At 40.4% G+C, this 14948-nt stretch overlaps 1 protein-coding gene and 1 long non-coding RNA gene across 5 annotated transcripts; one reads left to right on the top strand and one right to left on the bottom strand.

The window, feature by feature from the left end:
- The first annotated feature begins 1720 nt into the window (after window positions 1-1720).
- adrb2a (adrenoceptor beta 2, surface a) lies at window positions 1721-7169 on the top strand. Of its 3 annotated transcripts, none has more exons than XM_061835459.1 (2): window positions 1721-1933; window positions 3010-7169. In XM_061835459.1, the coding sequence occupies exons 1-2, from the start codon at window positions 1931-1933 to the stop codon at window positions 4258-4260; spliced, it is 1254 nt and encodes a 417-aa protein (XP_061691443.1). In that variant the 5' UTR covers window positions 1721-1930; the 3' UTR covers window positions 4261-7169. The 3 variants fall into 3 exon arrangements, with proteins under 3 accessions (XP_061691443.1, XP_061691445.1, XP_061691444.1); XM_061835461.1 differs by lacking the exon at window positions 1721-1933 and adding an exon at window positions 1972-2703; XM_061835460.1 differs by lacking the exon at window positions 1721-1933 and adding an exon at window positions 1974-2729 and having other exon boundaries at window positions 3010-7168.
- A 1188-nt stretch (window positions 7170-8357) lies between these two features.
- On the bottom strand, window positions 8358-14723 carry LOC133508917 (uncharacterized). Of its 2 annotated transcripts, XR_009797189.1 has the most exons (4): window positions 14604-14723; window positions 14028-14222; window positions 13149-13255; window positions 8358-8403 (listed from the first exon to the last, which is right to left on the bottom strand). It is a non-coding gene; the product is annotated as an uncharacterized LOC133508917 (long non-coding RNA). The 2 variants fall into 2 exon arrangements; XR_009797188.1 differs by lacking the exon at window positions 8358-8403 and having other exon boundaries at window positions 11157-13255.
- Window positions 14724-14948: the final 225 nt, after the last annotated feature.

Raw genomic sequence — 14948 nt, 5'->3', positions numbered from 1 at the left:
TAATGTTTTATAAATGCAATGGCGAAAGTGCCCCCGCCCACAATAATAATAAAGATAATAAGCATAGTGGAAAATAAACAGTTGATCCAAATATGTGTGAATTTGTGTGCATGTGTGCATGGCGTTACCTCAAGACATTTTTTAAGAAGACATTTTTTTGCGAACACATTGAATAGTTAAATTTAATTCAGTTAAGAATAATGTGACAAACATCTAAATTCACATTTAGATACGTGGCAGCATGACTGTTGTATTCTCATCGGCAAACACAAGTGGATCATTTGATGGTTTACTAAATCCAGTTTCTAATCCGAAAACCCCCACTTAAAGTCAAGTACTTTATCTACTCTATGTGCACTAGTTATAGTTACATAACATTGTAATGAGAGCATCCTGAAAATATTTGAACCCTACAGGCTATTGTCTTGTGATTTTTTTTTTTTTTATTTGTACATGGATAGAGAGCTGGAATCGTGTTTGTTTTTTACTCTGTTTTTATCCATCCATCGATCCATTTTTCCGTGACACTTATCCTCACAAGGGTCACAGGCGTGCTGGACCCGATCCCAGCAATCTTCGGGCGAGAGGCGGGGTACACCCTTAACTGGTCACTAGCCAATTGCAGGGCACAAATAAACAAATAACCATTCGCATTCACACCTACAGGCAATTTAAAGTCTTCAATCAACCTACCATCCATATTTTATTTTTGGAAGTGGGAGGAAACTGGAGTACCTGTAAAAAACCGTAGGCGCTGGGAGAAGATCCACAATCCACACAGGTTAAACCCCGGTCCTCATAATTGTGTTTGTTTTTATCTTATTCAATTTCTTTTTGTATTTTATTGTTTGTAGAAATTGCTCTGTTTTATTTTGTTCATTGTTTTTTCTGATGATGATGATGATTACTGTTTCCAATTACTGCTTTTCTTATGACAGCAGGTGGGCTGGTTAAACTAAAGAGCTTTGCGTTTTGTGGTGACGTTCATGGTTGGTGAGTCACCGACAGTCAGATTTAAAAATTGATGAACCATAAATAGCGTTGCATTCCCAGCTGAGAGAGTGCATACATATCCGCCATAGCAATTTCTTGCTCATTCAATAGGCTACATATAAGTAGTACTAAGCAGCGTGCAAAAATAATTCAAATCGAAACGTCCTTGTGAGGATTCCACTCAGTTCCCATTTGTTGTTTTTGTTTTTATTTTATTTTTTAACCTGATGTTTGAAGCAGATCTTTGAGCTATGTTCTTGGTCTTTCTTTTATTAATTAGAACACATTTTGATCAGTAGTCCAGTTATGAAGAATTCTGAAGGTTAGATTTCAAATGTTCACTGTTTAGCTTTGATTTGAAGCAAATTTTTGGAGTAAAAGTGGAGTTTAGATGTGGACTTGGTTTTAGAGCTGGTTGGGGATCTGCGTAAAAGCCAGTGTGCTCTCATGCGCCCCCTCCAGTCCGGCAAAATATTGTCGGCCTCACGTCGTTCTCTTTTATCTGCAGTTTTGTGGCATCATCAGGGCTAAATAATATAACTAAATAAATAAATATGACTTGTAGCTATAGAATATATTAGCCTGTCTTGAACTGCATGTTAAAGGTGTCTGAAAACAATCTAATGAAGATGTGATATATGGAGACCTGTCATGTGTCATCGGTGCGGGGGAGGACGCAAATGCAGGACTCCGAGATGAAGGCATAATGTCCAGTGGTTTTTTTTGCAGAAGTAGTGTAGTGTCCGCACCCGGTAACACAGTGCAAACTCAATGAACTGGCAAATGCCCGTGACGTAAACCCCAACATAAATACATGGTCAATTAACATGCCGAATGTGCAACAGCTGTGATGAGTGCCAGAGGCAGTGTGGACCAGAGCGGTGACCAGGCCATGCCCCTCCTGGCAGCCCTCCAGCCTCGCTCATGACAGAGACCGATGGTAAGAATGCATGTTTTTTAGAAATGCACGCTTCCTTCTTTTTACTGCAGTAAAGAGCTCTGCGTCCTTAAATTATTGAGTGGTGGTGCCGAGCTCTCCAACTGAACAAACAGTGGTCTTTATTTTATTTTTCTGCACCGACCACATGTGCAGTAAGTGCATAGTAAATACAATCAATGAGCATGTGTTTTTCCGGGGAAATTGGCAGTGATAACACTTGTGGTCGAACTTGGCCATTGATCGCATGTGTGTGCAATTTCTTCCCCAAGTTAGAGCCAAAGTCTTAACTGTGTTAAGCACATACAGATTCGAAGCCCTCCAGAATTATGACTTCGTAATTCATTATTTTTTTCAAAGCAACACATTGTGAAATGATGCAACTAAATGATTTTTGATTGAAATACGTCAGAATTATGTTTAATTTTGATCATTTAAAGTATTTAGAAAAAGTGTTGGCGGCCTTTGTCTCTTGCAGTCACAGCTGCAGGGACATTGTGTTCAAACTCTGCGGAGCTCTCGGCTCCTTCTGCTTGGCTTGCTCCCTGATTGGCTAAGCCTTGCCTGTGATGTCATCAGTGCATGTTATAAGGGCTCTGACAAATAGCCTGAGAGACACATGAGAAGCAGCGCCGCTAAACTGGGGGCAGACTGAGTGAGACGGCAGGAGTAGAAGAGAAAGTGCGTGGAAAGAAAGACGTGGCGCTGAAGTTATTATTATTATTATTTTTTTAAAGAAAGTCATCAAGCGGGGACTTTTCTTCTATGAGGAAGTAAGAGAAGGAAACCACCTGTGGAGGTCTGTACTCCTTTTATTGTCAACTTCTTGAATAGGCTTTAAAACTGGTGTTGCTGAGGCTTTGCGGGATTGAACAGTGGTTTTTTTTTTTTTTTTTTTTTTTTTGGTCATTATTTTCGGTGTAATTGAACGAACTGCAGATATTTTGGTGTGCATTTCTCAGTGTTTGCTTTGTTTTAAGGGTTTCTCTTGCATATATTACTTCCGTTGAAGTTATCCTGGTCTCCTCAGGCCCCTATTTAAAAAGCAGTTTTGATGGAGTTCTTTCTTTTCTCTTCAGATGGAAAGTGTAAGCCTCCCACAGAACCTCAATGTGAGCGCAGCCATGATCAACTCTTCTTCAGATCTAACCAAAAGTAATGAGGGATTTAGTGAGGTGACAATGATTCTGCTGGGCATGATCATCTCATTGCTCATCCTCTGCATTGTTTTCGGCAACATCCTTGTCATAACGGCAATCGGCCGCTTCCAGCGTCTCCAAAATGTCACCAACTGCTTCATCACCTCCCTGGCTTGTGCCGATCTGGTCATGGGTCTCATCGTGGTCCCTTTCGGTGCTTGTTATATCATCTTCAATACCTGGCATTTTGGAAGTTTCTGGTGCGAGTTCTGGACGGCCACCGACGTGCTCTGTGTGACTGCGAGCATTGAGACCTTGTGTGTCATTGCCATAGACCGTTACTTGGCCATTACCTCTCCCTTCCGCTACCAGACTCTGCTGACAAAGTGTAAGGCTCGCATCGTGGTGGTGCTGGTGTGGGTCATCGCCGCCTTGATATCTTTCCTGCCCATACACATGAAGTGGTGGATATCTGATGATAAGGAAGCAAAAGAGTGCATCGAGGATAGCAGCTGCTGTGAATTCTACACGAACATGGCTTACGCCATCACGTCCTCCATCATCTCGTTCTACATCCCCTTGGTCATCATGGTGTTTGTCTATAGTCGAGTTTTCCAGGAGGCCAAGCGCCAGCTCCAAAAGATTGACCGAAGCATGGGGCGCTTTCACAACAGCGACAACATCAAACCTTTGGACGCCCACATCGGGCGCGGGCAGAAGAAGGTGAAGTTTTGTCTGCGGGAACACAAGGCCCTAAAGACGCTGGGCATCATCATGGGGATCTTCACTCTGTGCTGGCTGCCCTTTTTTCTGCTCAACGTGGTGGTTGCCATATGGAAGGTGGAAGATATCGACCTCACATTCAGAATCCTCAACTGGATAGGCTACGCAAACTCAGCCTTCAATCCACTCATTTACTGCCGGAGCCCAGAGTTCAGATATGCATTTAAGGAAATTCTCTGCCTCAAAAGGAGCCACATCTCCAAAGGGGGACCTATGAATGGATACATCTACGATAGACACAGCTGGCAGAGCGAGCAACACTGTCAAATTAAAGGCAACTTGGACGACAGCGATGCCGACGAGGGTTGTTTGGAGCAAGGAGCGTGTATTGACAGTGTTGAGGACAGAGCGGTGGACTCCAATGGGAACTGCAGCAAAGACCTCACAGTTGTAGCGGCTGTACTTTAAACTCTGAGACTTTTGCCCAAAGGGCACAATTAATGTTTACACTACTGACTTGCACCCATTGCCTTTGCCAGGTAAGGCCAGGCAGGCAGCATGGCGGCGCAGGATTCTGCTTTAAGGAAACTATATTTATCATGAAACAGATACAGTGTTGGCAGATTTTACTCATTCGCTCTGTTGATATAACATCTACCTCACCACGTTGTCTTGAATGTGTGCTTGAGCATTTGCTTTGCCTCAACATGATAGCAGAGACGCTATCCTTAATTTAAAAATGGAGGCCTCTCTGTCAATAAGGATGTATCGCAGATTTATCAGACTAGATTGCTGATAGTGAAACATTCCAAAACCATTCCGTCTTAATTTTGGCTTCATTGAATTTGCTGTAGATAGATGTACAACAGGTATGGGAACATTCTGCTGTCGCTGTTTTGCGAGGCCCCCGCTTGGCCTGATCTCCCTTTTACAGCCTGCTCCTTGGGAGGTAGCGTTGCAGATAGCGCCACTGATAAATAACAGTTATCTCCGTCTCGCCGGTGCGAGCTGTGCAACGCCCGGGGCCATTCTCTGTTGGCTTTGTGATAAAAAGTGCACATTTGTAAAGCAACCAGCAATTCCATTATCAGCACTAACGTTTCCTAATAAGCATACTGTTTTAAATGCTTTCAGCAGATTTCAAGCTGAGCAAGGAATTCATTTCCTTCATTGCACTGGTTCATTTGAATGTAATACCCAATGTATGTGTTTTGTTAAATGCTCTGTTTCAATGAGAGTATTGTGTTTACAGCATGAGCGTCTGTGTGCGTGTTGATCTGCGCCTTTGTGTGTACCTGTGTGTACGTATGCACATAGCCCACACTAGGCGGGAACAGCCGAGATATAAGCCGAGAAGTACTTAGTCCTAATTGTATCAAAGAGAAGAGACCAGCAGTGCACGTTTGTGACTTCTGTGACATTCTCCACACTGCCCTTAACCTACACATGTATATACTGTATGTACTGTAGTGCCATGAAACAATCCAGAAGAGACTCTGCACAGTGTTCTTCTTCTTGGTGTGTCTGTCTCCAGGAAGTGGTCCAAATCCAGCTCAGCCCTGCCCAATAAACAAGTGTAAATCCATTATCTCCACTGACAAGCTACAGGATCTGATCCCCTCCCTTAAAACAATACAGCTGCACAAAGTTGCCCGTTTGAATGCTGCCATCACACAAAGGACCAATTTGAAAATGAGTCTTACGAGGACAGGTTTTAAGGAAATAAACCACACATTCTTAGCCTAAATTGCTGTTGAGTGAAGGGGGTCTCTTGAGTCAGGTTAGGGTTATCTTACTTTGATCGCAGTGACAGTTTGCTAAATGTTGCAACAGATGGCTGAGGAAGGAACACAATCAGTGTTAGTGACCTGTGTTTTTGTGGACGTAGCCTTGCCCCTGCTCTCGATGAACTTTGCATCTCTATGCTCTCTGTATTGCTCCACTCAATCTAGCGCGGCGATGCGTAGCGAGTTGACACAAGTGTCATCATACGTCAATGTATGTGAAGTGAAAAAAAAAAAAGGTTTCCACTCATACTTTTCCTTCCCTGTTTTTCTTCTTGAAGGATTTATTGCAAAGTAATTTGAACAGTTGACTGTCATAAAAAATACTCCCCAGATGTCTTTTCACTGTACAGGTACTACATCAAAAGTAACAAATGAGAAACGAGTTACTGATTCCTGACTACACTTTATGAACTATAAAGCTTTAACTGTGTAGTTCACTGTCACTTTTCAGGTTACAAAACAGAGCGCACATTTTTCTGGTGGATTTAAAACAAACATTATTTTGCATGGTGAATCTGTTTTTGTGCTGACGTGCTGTTGGTATTTTTTTTTTCCTAAGTGCTCTGTTTAGACCTGTTGAACTCCCATCAGTAGTATATCCACACTGCTCCCTCCTGGCAATGCCCTCTCCTCGCAACTCAACTCTGACTCCTGAATGCTTACACTTCATGCGCACACACACTACACTATTGTTATATGCAGTTGTAAATTACACACAAAGCATTCATGACAACATTCCAGGTCCGGATAATAAAAGTCAATTAAGTGTGTTAAATGTATTTGGTTAAGAATTCTTATACTGTGTATCATGCCCAAAGAGGTTCACGGGATATGCCTTTGGACTTCAATTTAAAAAAGAACTAATGGCATATGTATGACGATGACTTTATTGTAGCGCAGCAAAACATTTTGCAAAATGGTAAATTAGGAATGGACTTCAAAACACATTCAGTAGTTAATCTTTTCACATTACCTGAATGTTACTATGGTTTTGCAATTGTCATTCTGCAAAATGATTGTCTGGTGGACTGCTGTGACTCAACGATGTGTGAATTACCATTAGTATATGCTTTAGTCGAGTCACTGATGGTGCGCCTGACTTTGGTGCGGGCAGCGTGGGATGGATTCCTGCTCAGTGATGTGTCGATATCTTCCCTGCGACTGACTGGCAACCAGTTCAGGGTGTGGTCTGCCTCTCGACTGAAGTTAGCTAGGATAGGCTCCGGCACGCCTGCTACCCTTGTGAGGATAAGTGGCTTGGAAAATGGACTATATGCTTTAGTCACTGTGTGAAAAGTGGCCATCCGCACAGCTCAATGTTTACTAGATGTTTTTCAACTCCTTTGTGCCCAAGGTTGTCGTGGGTATATGTCTGTAGCGTAACGTGATGTTCTGTGATATTTACAAAAAGAAGGAGCTCTTCTGTTGAAATAAATTATTTTTGTGTTCCCTGTGCAGTCGTCATTTTGTAATCATTAAATTACCCAACAATACTCTACTTTTTTTGTGTTCTTCTTAAATGTGTCTGCCAGTGAATGCAATTGGACAAGGGAAAGTTGAACATAGTTACACAAAATTGGGTGAGGTTATGTTCTTTTTAAGATTTCCTCCATTTTGACATCATTTGTCTCTGATATGACAAAAAATGCCTCAGTTAATGAGTACATCATCATCATCATCAATTTATTGAGTTAATTTATTGAGGTAAAGAAATTATTAAACTGCTATATAATTGTCAATGGAAGTATATATATGAAGGAAGACACGGAAGACTGAAAGCCAGTGCATTAAAGAATGAATATATTCTCCTCTTTTCTTAACGTCCCCTTAAAATTATGTCATCAGCATGCATCACCTCATACGTAACAATAGAACAACATTAAATTAATACAAAACGGAAACCTGTTTGGCTAGTCTCGGTGCATGATTATCTTATATCATATAATTTGTTTTAAGAAGCTTACTTTTAATCAACATTTGCATCAGATCTCATTAGATTGTACATTTTTTCTGATGAGCGACAGGTGTCCAAAAAAATAAAACCAGCTAATGCACTTTGCATCTGTATTTTTGTGAGTACTGGTGCCCATCCATTTTTATATAATCTTCATGTGGATTGTACTGCTTATCCTCATAGGGCTAGAGTCTATGGTAGCTGACTATAGGTGGGAGGCAGGGCACGCCATGGACAGGTCGATAGTTAATCGTTGAGTACATACAAAAAAAAATAAAAATTGGCACCTAAGAACAATTTAGAGCTTGCAATTAACCTAACATGGATGGTTTTGTAATGTGGGATGAAGCTAAAAAAAAAAAAAAAAAAAAACACAAGTAGGGGGAGAACATGCAAACTCCTTACATCGGGTGTACCGTATTCTAATTCTTCACATCTTAACTCTGCAATTATCTTACATAACTGAAAGATTACCTTTTTTATATATATAAAACATCATTGTTAGGTGATACCAGCGGCAGGAAAAATTCTAATTAAAACCAAATAAACGTTATTCTCCGAACATGACTGTTCTGTGTCACTAAATAGAAACTTCTAAGACAGGACACAGACTGCACACAGTGAAACGTCTGTTGAATGTTTTGCGTTGCTCATTTATCTTCAGTGTTCGCACCCAAGCTAGTCAGGAGAGATGAACTACTCCGTGTCATGAAACCATCATTTCTCATTAAATCAACTACAAAGATCAGTGGGATGTGTTTAGCTTTTTTTTTTATTGTTATTATCAGTATTTATCTGTGGTATTAGGCCTCCAAAGGATTAGCCCTTTAGATAAGGACAACGTTGCTGTAGGTCTAGCTTCTTGTGAGCCTGCATAGGATCAACAATAGAAAAAAAAAGGGGAGTGATAGAAGAATGAATGAATGTCATACATTGATTGATATTATTAGTAGTTATTAATAATTTCTTCCTCCCTATGGTTGGATTCCATGTTTGAAAGCCAATTTAACATACATCTATTTCCCAAACATCCTCAAACACACAGTGGGGGCCCTTTGCTATGACATTATACATGCAGTAGCATCACTATCAAAATTGTCACATCTGTAAGAGCAAATTCAAATTTCTCATATTTTGAACATGTCAAATGAGAGGATTTAGATAAGTACCGGGAGACTGATTTGGTCCACGATATCTCTACTCCCAGATTTGCTCGTGATGATATATCGCAATTAAGGACTGACTTGTGAAAATTTGCCTTGAAAGATTGAAATGTCCCCCGACATTTTGGCGACTTAAGCGAATAAGGCACCATAATGTCTGCAGTCTCGACACTCCCAGGGGCTTCCTTCGCATTCGACCGTGCGCACACAGTCACATGTAAAATCTCACTGTAGATTCTCAGTCCCGTTCGGAAAAACTAGTTCCACCTGACCCGAGGTTATAAAAGCAGGAAGGACTTCGTGGATGGGTTTGATTCTGCCAAAGAAAACGTAATAAAACATAACTCTAAATGGCCTGTATGGCCTGCTAATACAGTATAATGTTTGCTGCATTACAAATGAATGATAATGTAGAACTATAATAATAATAAAAATGTATAACTGAATAATACACATCAAACTAATCTATGGATGCACTGTCACTCACATGGACAGTATGTTCATATAAGATCATTACCTGAAACAACTGACTCATGGTTTGAGGTGGAGCATATCCTATCTTATTTTTGAGCAAAAAGAGTGTACGCCCTTGTCTGGTTGCCAGTCAACCACAGGGCAAATATAGACAAACAACTATTCACATGCCCATTCACACCTGGGAAAGAGTACCTGTAGAAAAAATGGGGGGTGGATTGTGCAAGAGCATATAATTAAGTGAGTCATTAAACATTGATCGCAATGTGTTATCCAAAAGTTCAAATTTGAACATGATAATAATAATGTTTTTGAAAATATGGTTCAGAGAGAGACACACAGAGAGAGAGAGAGAGAGGACATAGATTAGAAACAGAATAGGGTTGAGGACAGAGCCTTGAGGAACACCACAGGAAAGCAGGAGGAGTGCCAGACAGATATGAGATGAAGCAGTTAAAATGCTCCGGCAGATACGCCAGTGTATGAAGGTCTGTTGATAAATAAATGTAATGTTCTCTCAAAGGCTGAACTGAGAAAGGAGACCAAAATCAACACTCATAAAAAGTCATTGGTTATTTTGAGCTGTTTCTGTGCTTGAGAATTGTCATAAACCAGACTGAAATTGTTGCGGTGCTGCAGTATATTTTCGGAAAGGTGAGCATTTCAAGAATTTGGAAGCAAAACTTGAAATTGGAGATAGGACTGAGGTTTTTGAACTTGTTGGGATCAGCAACAGGTTTCTTGAGTACAATGTTAGAATAACTGGAGCAGATTTACACTAAATGTATCATATGTAATACTATAGTTTTTGAGCCCTCTACATCATCAGTGTTGTTTCTTAAAAAGCCTGATGTAAACTGTAAAGGCACTGATTTGTTCACCAGATGCCTTTCTACTGAAAGAAGATGAAAGTGACAGATGTTTATTCAGGAAGAATTGGGCTAATTTGAAATGGTTCAAGAGAAAAGGTTTGTTATTGTTTTTTTGTTTGTACTGAAAAAACAATGGCAACACAGTGACATTTTTTTCGTCATAATTTTCCACAAAAGTTTTGTGTGTCTCCAAGAGGTGTACAAATTTTGAAGTTCCATTGTATTCGCAACATACCACAGAAACTGCGTCTTGACTATATAATGAAGACAATGTTGCATGTTCTTAAGATTAAATTTGTAATTTATAAGGCAAAGTTGAAGTGACAAAAATATAGCGCGGTCACTTGTTTTGATTTTACAGTCTATACATCCTTATCTATTGTGTATTCTGTATATTGATGTCAAGCCAATTTAATACAGATAATGAGGGTTCAAGTCAACCAGAAGAAAAATCATCTATGTTTAATTTGGGACATTTTGCTTTTCAGAGATGGTATTAGAGCATCTCAATTGGCGCTCACAAACCTGGATAGCTCCATTATACGAGCAAACTAACAAGCAACCATAATTGCCATCCAAGCAATCAATGTAGCTCTATTGAACACCAAGCAGTCTAAGGGATATTGTATTCCTAATGATAAGTAATTGCGTATGTTGCAGGTTCATTTTAGCCACTTTTAGAGATTTTGCAAAGCGTTACGCAACACCACAGTCACGTCATTTGCCTCTCAAGAACGGAAAGTGTGAGATTATTCTTTCTTGTGAAGCACAGTTTTCAAAAGCTTTTAATTTGTCTTGAGTGTTTTTCCTCAACCTCGTGGTCCCTCTCATCCAAAGGCACTTTGCATTCGATTTGCATAAGCCACACATCTTTTTTTTATGCAAGTTAAGACCGCTTCACAGCAAAGGTTGCCTGAGCCAGTTTGAGGCTTCAGACAGTGTTACTGGAAACCACTGTTGTGGAACACAGTAGTCCAAAACAAACACAATAATGAAACACGCCTCTTAATCAATCAGGGGTTGGGCGAGTGTTCTTAGTTTACCCTAAATCCTAATAAACCATTCATTCATTTTTCAGGAATTACAGCAGAATGGAATACAGTAATGACAGCAATACTTTTTGGGGTCAATTTTCACTTCCTCCTGTTGTCATGGCGAGCTATCCCGACACTTGGGTTCGTTTTGTGTACCTTTACAGTACTGTGCTGTCTTGTGACCATTTTCCATTCTGAAACGATACTTCATCGGTTCCACGGAGGAATCCTGATATGGTGCTGAATGCATAGATTTTGTGTCATGTTGGTAAAGCAAAAATTCAAAGGTCTCGAGCCAAGTATGTATAATGTGTGTAGGTGAGCATATAATGCTCAGATGGTTATTGTCAGGAAACACGGGACGTTCCAAGTAAGGATGTAACCCAAGAAAGAAATAAAAAAGAGGAGGGAGCACTTGGAGTGAAATAGGAGCCAGTACCCAATATAATATGAGGCTCTGTATTCAATCAATAAGGATGGAGTGGAAAGGTCAGGCCTAACATGTATTACATGATTCCTCTTGTCACCGAAGGTATCATAATTCTTTTGATGGTCCGCTGCAGTCTGGCTGCGCTTTAGGAACCGAAGCTGTAATAAACTTGATGCAGTCAACATTCACATGCTTCCGTGACGGAATCCAGATCAAAGATTTCCCGTCCAGCATACAAAAAGGGACCATCTCTCATTCAGTAACCAGTTGACGTAAACTCTTCCATTTATTTCAGATCTGAGAGTTTTCTTTCAGAATTATATCAGATTTTCATGTTTTGGTCATTGTTTTTATGTGAGCTACATTCCCTAAAATGGGATTAAAGCATCATTTTCTCCCTCTGTTTGAAAAAAACTGTTGCAGGCTTCCTCACCTTTGTTTCGTTGCTTCATTCACACTCAGCAAGATTTTCCTTTTAAACTCAACTTAGAAATTTTTTTATAACCTAATTTGACAAGGGCTATGTTTAATACTTTTCATGCAAGAAGTACAACCAGAGCTCCTAATTTGTGGAAAATCCAAAGGGGTGGGAGAGGCTGACTAGTCAGTGTTGCCATCATTCCACCTGGACGGTGTGTATCCATTGAAACAGAGCAGCAACACAATCGCAGTAAATCACAACTAAAGTGTAAGCAAAGAACAATAACATGTCGTAAAATAGAGGAATTGGGCACTGAAACAAACCATGGGAAAGAAGTGGTTAGAATGTTTTTCCTCACAGTCAGGAGTTCTCCCCGTGCTTGTGACTGTGTGTGTGTGTGTGTTTTTTTTGGGTACTCTGACATTCTACTACATTCCAAAGCATGCATGTTAGAATTAATTTGCCTTAATCCCTACTCATTTGGACTACTGCAACAAGTGCAACTGTCCTGCATGCATACTTAGAAAGAGTAGACGCCAGACATCACCCACACTCTGAAGAATCTTTACTGGCTCCCTATCAAAATCTGAGTAGTCTTTAAACTTCTCCCCCTAATTTATAAATCCTTTCATGCCCTGGGGACACCATACATCACAGAACTCCTCTATCCCGACAACGCTACCAGCTTCTTTTTTAGTGGTGTGACTCTGTAATCCATGTGCACTTTGTTGAACACCAGCCCAGTTTTGCACCATTGTTTTTTTGGGTTGTGCTGTACTTTTGAATAACTAGAACAAGGAACGACTTAAAACATGTGCATGTATAACACGGAAACGACAATTAGAGCAGTTTTGGAAACAAACGGCTGAAGCAACATATTCACTTGAAGAACTGTGTGTTTGGTTGTATTGTGGGCTTTTCTCCTCTGCGGGGGAAGTCATGCTATTGACACACTAATTAAGAAAAGAGAACATTAAGGATGTAAGGGGTAAGTATTATGGTGTTGCTCCTTGAATTAGCTAATCAATAAGTGCAATCATCAGCATGCATGTGAACACCATAATTAAATAAAAGCTCTTGACGTTTCAGTATCACACTTCAAAAGGATTACTCAATAACAACTTTCTGTCTTAAATGCTCTTATTTTCATATTTTTTGTTTTGTAAAATGAATTGTACTATAGGCGGAACGGTGGATCAGCTGTTAAAGCGTTGGCCTCACAGTTCTGAGGGCCCGGGTTCGATCCTGGCCCCTCCTGTGTGGATTTTGCATGTTCTCCTCGTGCCTGTGTGGGTTTTCTCCGGGCACTCCAGTTTCCACCCACATCCCTGAAAAAACATGCAACATTAATTGGAGAATCTAAATTTCCCCTAGGTGTGATTGTGAGTGTGACTTGTTTGTGTCGATGTGCCCTGCGATTGGCTGGCAACCAGTTCAGGGTGTACCCCGCCTCCTGCCCGTTGACTGCTGGGGTAGACTCCAGGACTCCCCGCGACCATGGCGAGGATAAGCGGCAAAGAACATTGATGGATGGATGAATTGCATTATAGTGTATTGAATGTCTTATTAAGGTATGCAAAAAAAGTATGGCGTAGTGAGCCACACTCAGTGAACATAAAATGGCCTTGCACAATGCAATTAAAAACAAAACATTAGATTGTGGGTTACTTGACATTGATTTATTGACATTGAAAGGTCACATTTAAAATTCACCAAACATAAATAGTCTAACTGAACATCTATTTACCTTAGTTACTTTATTAACTTCTTCTGTATCCTCAGTAGAAGGTAGCGGATGAGCTTGAGCCTGTCCCAGCTGAGTTTTGGTAAGAGGCGGGATAAATCCTGAGCTGGTCTCCAGACAATTGCAGGGTACGTTCAGTATAAACAACCTTTCAAACGTACATCCTATACTTACCGCAAACTTTATATATTTGGATATTATTTTCGGGCAGCTTTATGGACTGCTTATGTTGTGTTGCAAAATTAGAGGTTTTTTTTCTTCATTTATTGTAACCAAACTATAGTTTCTGTGTGTGTACATTTTTCATGTGTGTGTGCAAGTCATTTCAGTATCAGTATCACTCATCTTCCACCTACCTGCGCTTATGTTCTGCTCAGTTGTGTTTAGTTCCACGATAGTCAGACTGCGGCTAATACTTTGGTCCTCATCCATTTCATACCAATATTTACTGTATTTTGAAAAGTATTTAAAATTGTGACTGCACAAGTCGTTACTGTGCAAAGACCCTGTGGGACATATTCCTCTAGACTGGCTCCAGCTCACCCATGTCTCTGAACAAGAAAGGCAGAATAGAATAGTTGTTGGATTGAAATACAGAACGGTTGTGTATTTCAAAGTTGGTCTGCGCAACATCACATTGCAATGACGTCATTTGGCTAAATAAATGAATGAGTTCGCCAAACCATGATTTAAAATTACTGGACGGTTAATGCTGAAATACTGGCAAACTCTACCAGCCCTGAGTCACTCGCTGAGTATTCCCGCCGTATCACGATGTCACACATCAGTGCAAGTTTGCAATTCTAAAAGTCAAAAGTTCATCAGCCTAAAAGTCTAAACGTGATACAGGCATTAAGATATTGATTGTGGTTGAGAGCCAAAAAAGTGTTGCAGGTTACAAGAGAAGACATAAAGCCAAATGCTGTGCTTACACATTTTCCGCAGTAAAAGTCCAAACGCCCTCAGGAAGCAAGTGCAATGTCCCGTACAAAAACAAATGTAGGAGACTTTGAACACTTTTGTGCTCAAATGTAAACGAGACGCTGCTGGAGTGGCAGGCCGATGACGAAAAAGCCGCAAGCCACTTGTTAACTTAGTCAGTCAGCGTCATGCAGAATGGACGTGCACACGTCACATGCAAGTGGGAAGGTGTGGCATTGAGTTATTGCTGCCACTGAGAGTCGTGGCCAAGCTGGAAGCTGTAATTCTCCAATGAATACGACAGTTTAAATATTTAGAGTTGTTAAAAAAAAAAATTGCGACATCAACAATTTTGT

The sequence above is a fragment of the Syngnathoides biaculeatus genome, chromosome 11 (assembly GCF_019802595.1).
Source record: "Syngnathoides biaculeatus isolate LvHL_M chromosome 11, ASM1980259v1, whole genome shotgun sequence".
NCBI lineage: Eukaryota > Metazoa > Chordata > Actinopteri > Syngnathiformes > Syngnathidae > Syngnathoides > Syngnathoides biaculeatus.
The sequence above is the reverse complement of the archived record's forward strand: the minus strand, read 5'-3'. Positions and strand labels throughout refer to the sequence as shown.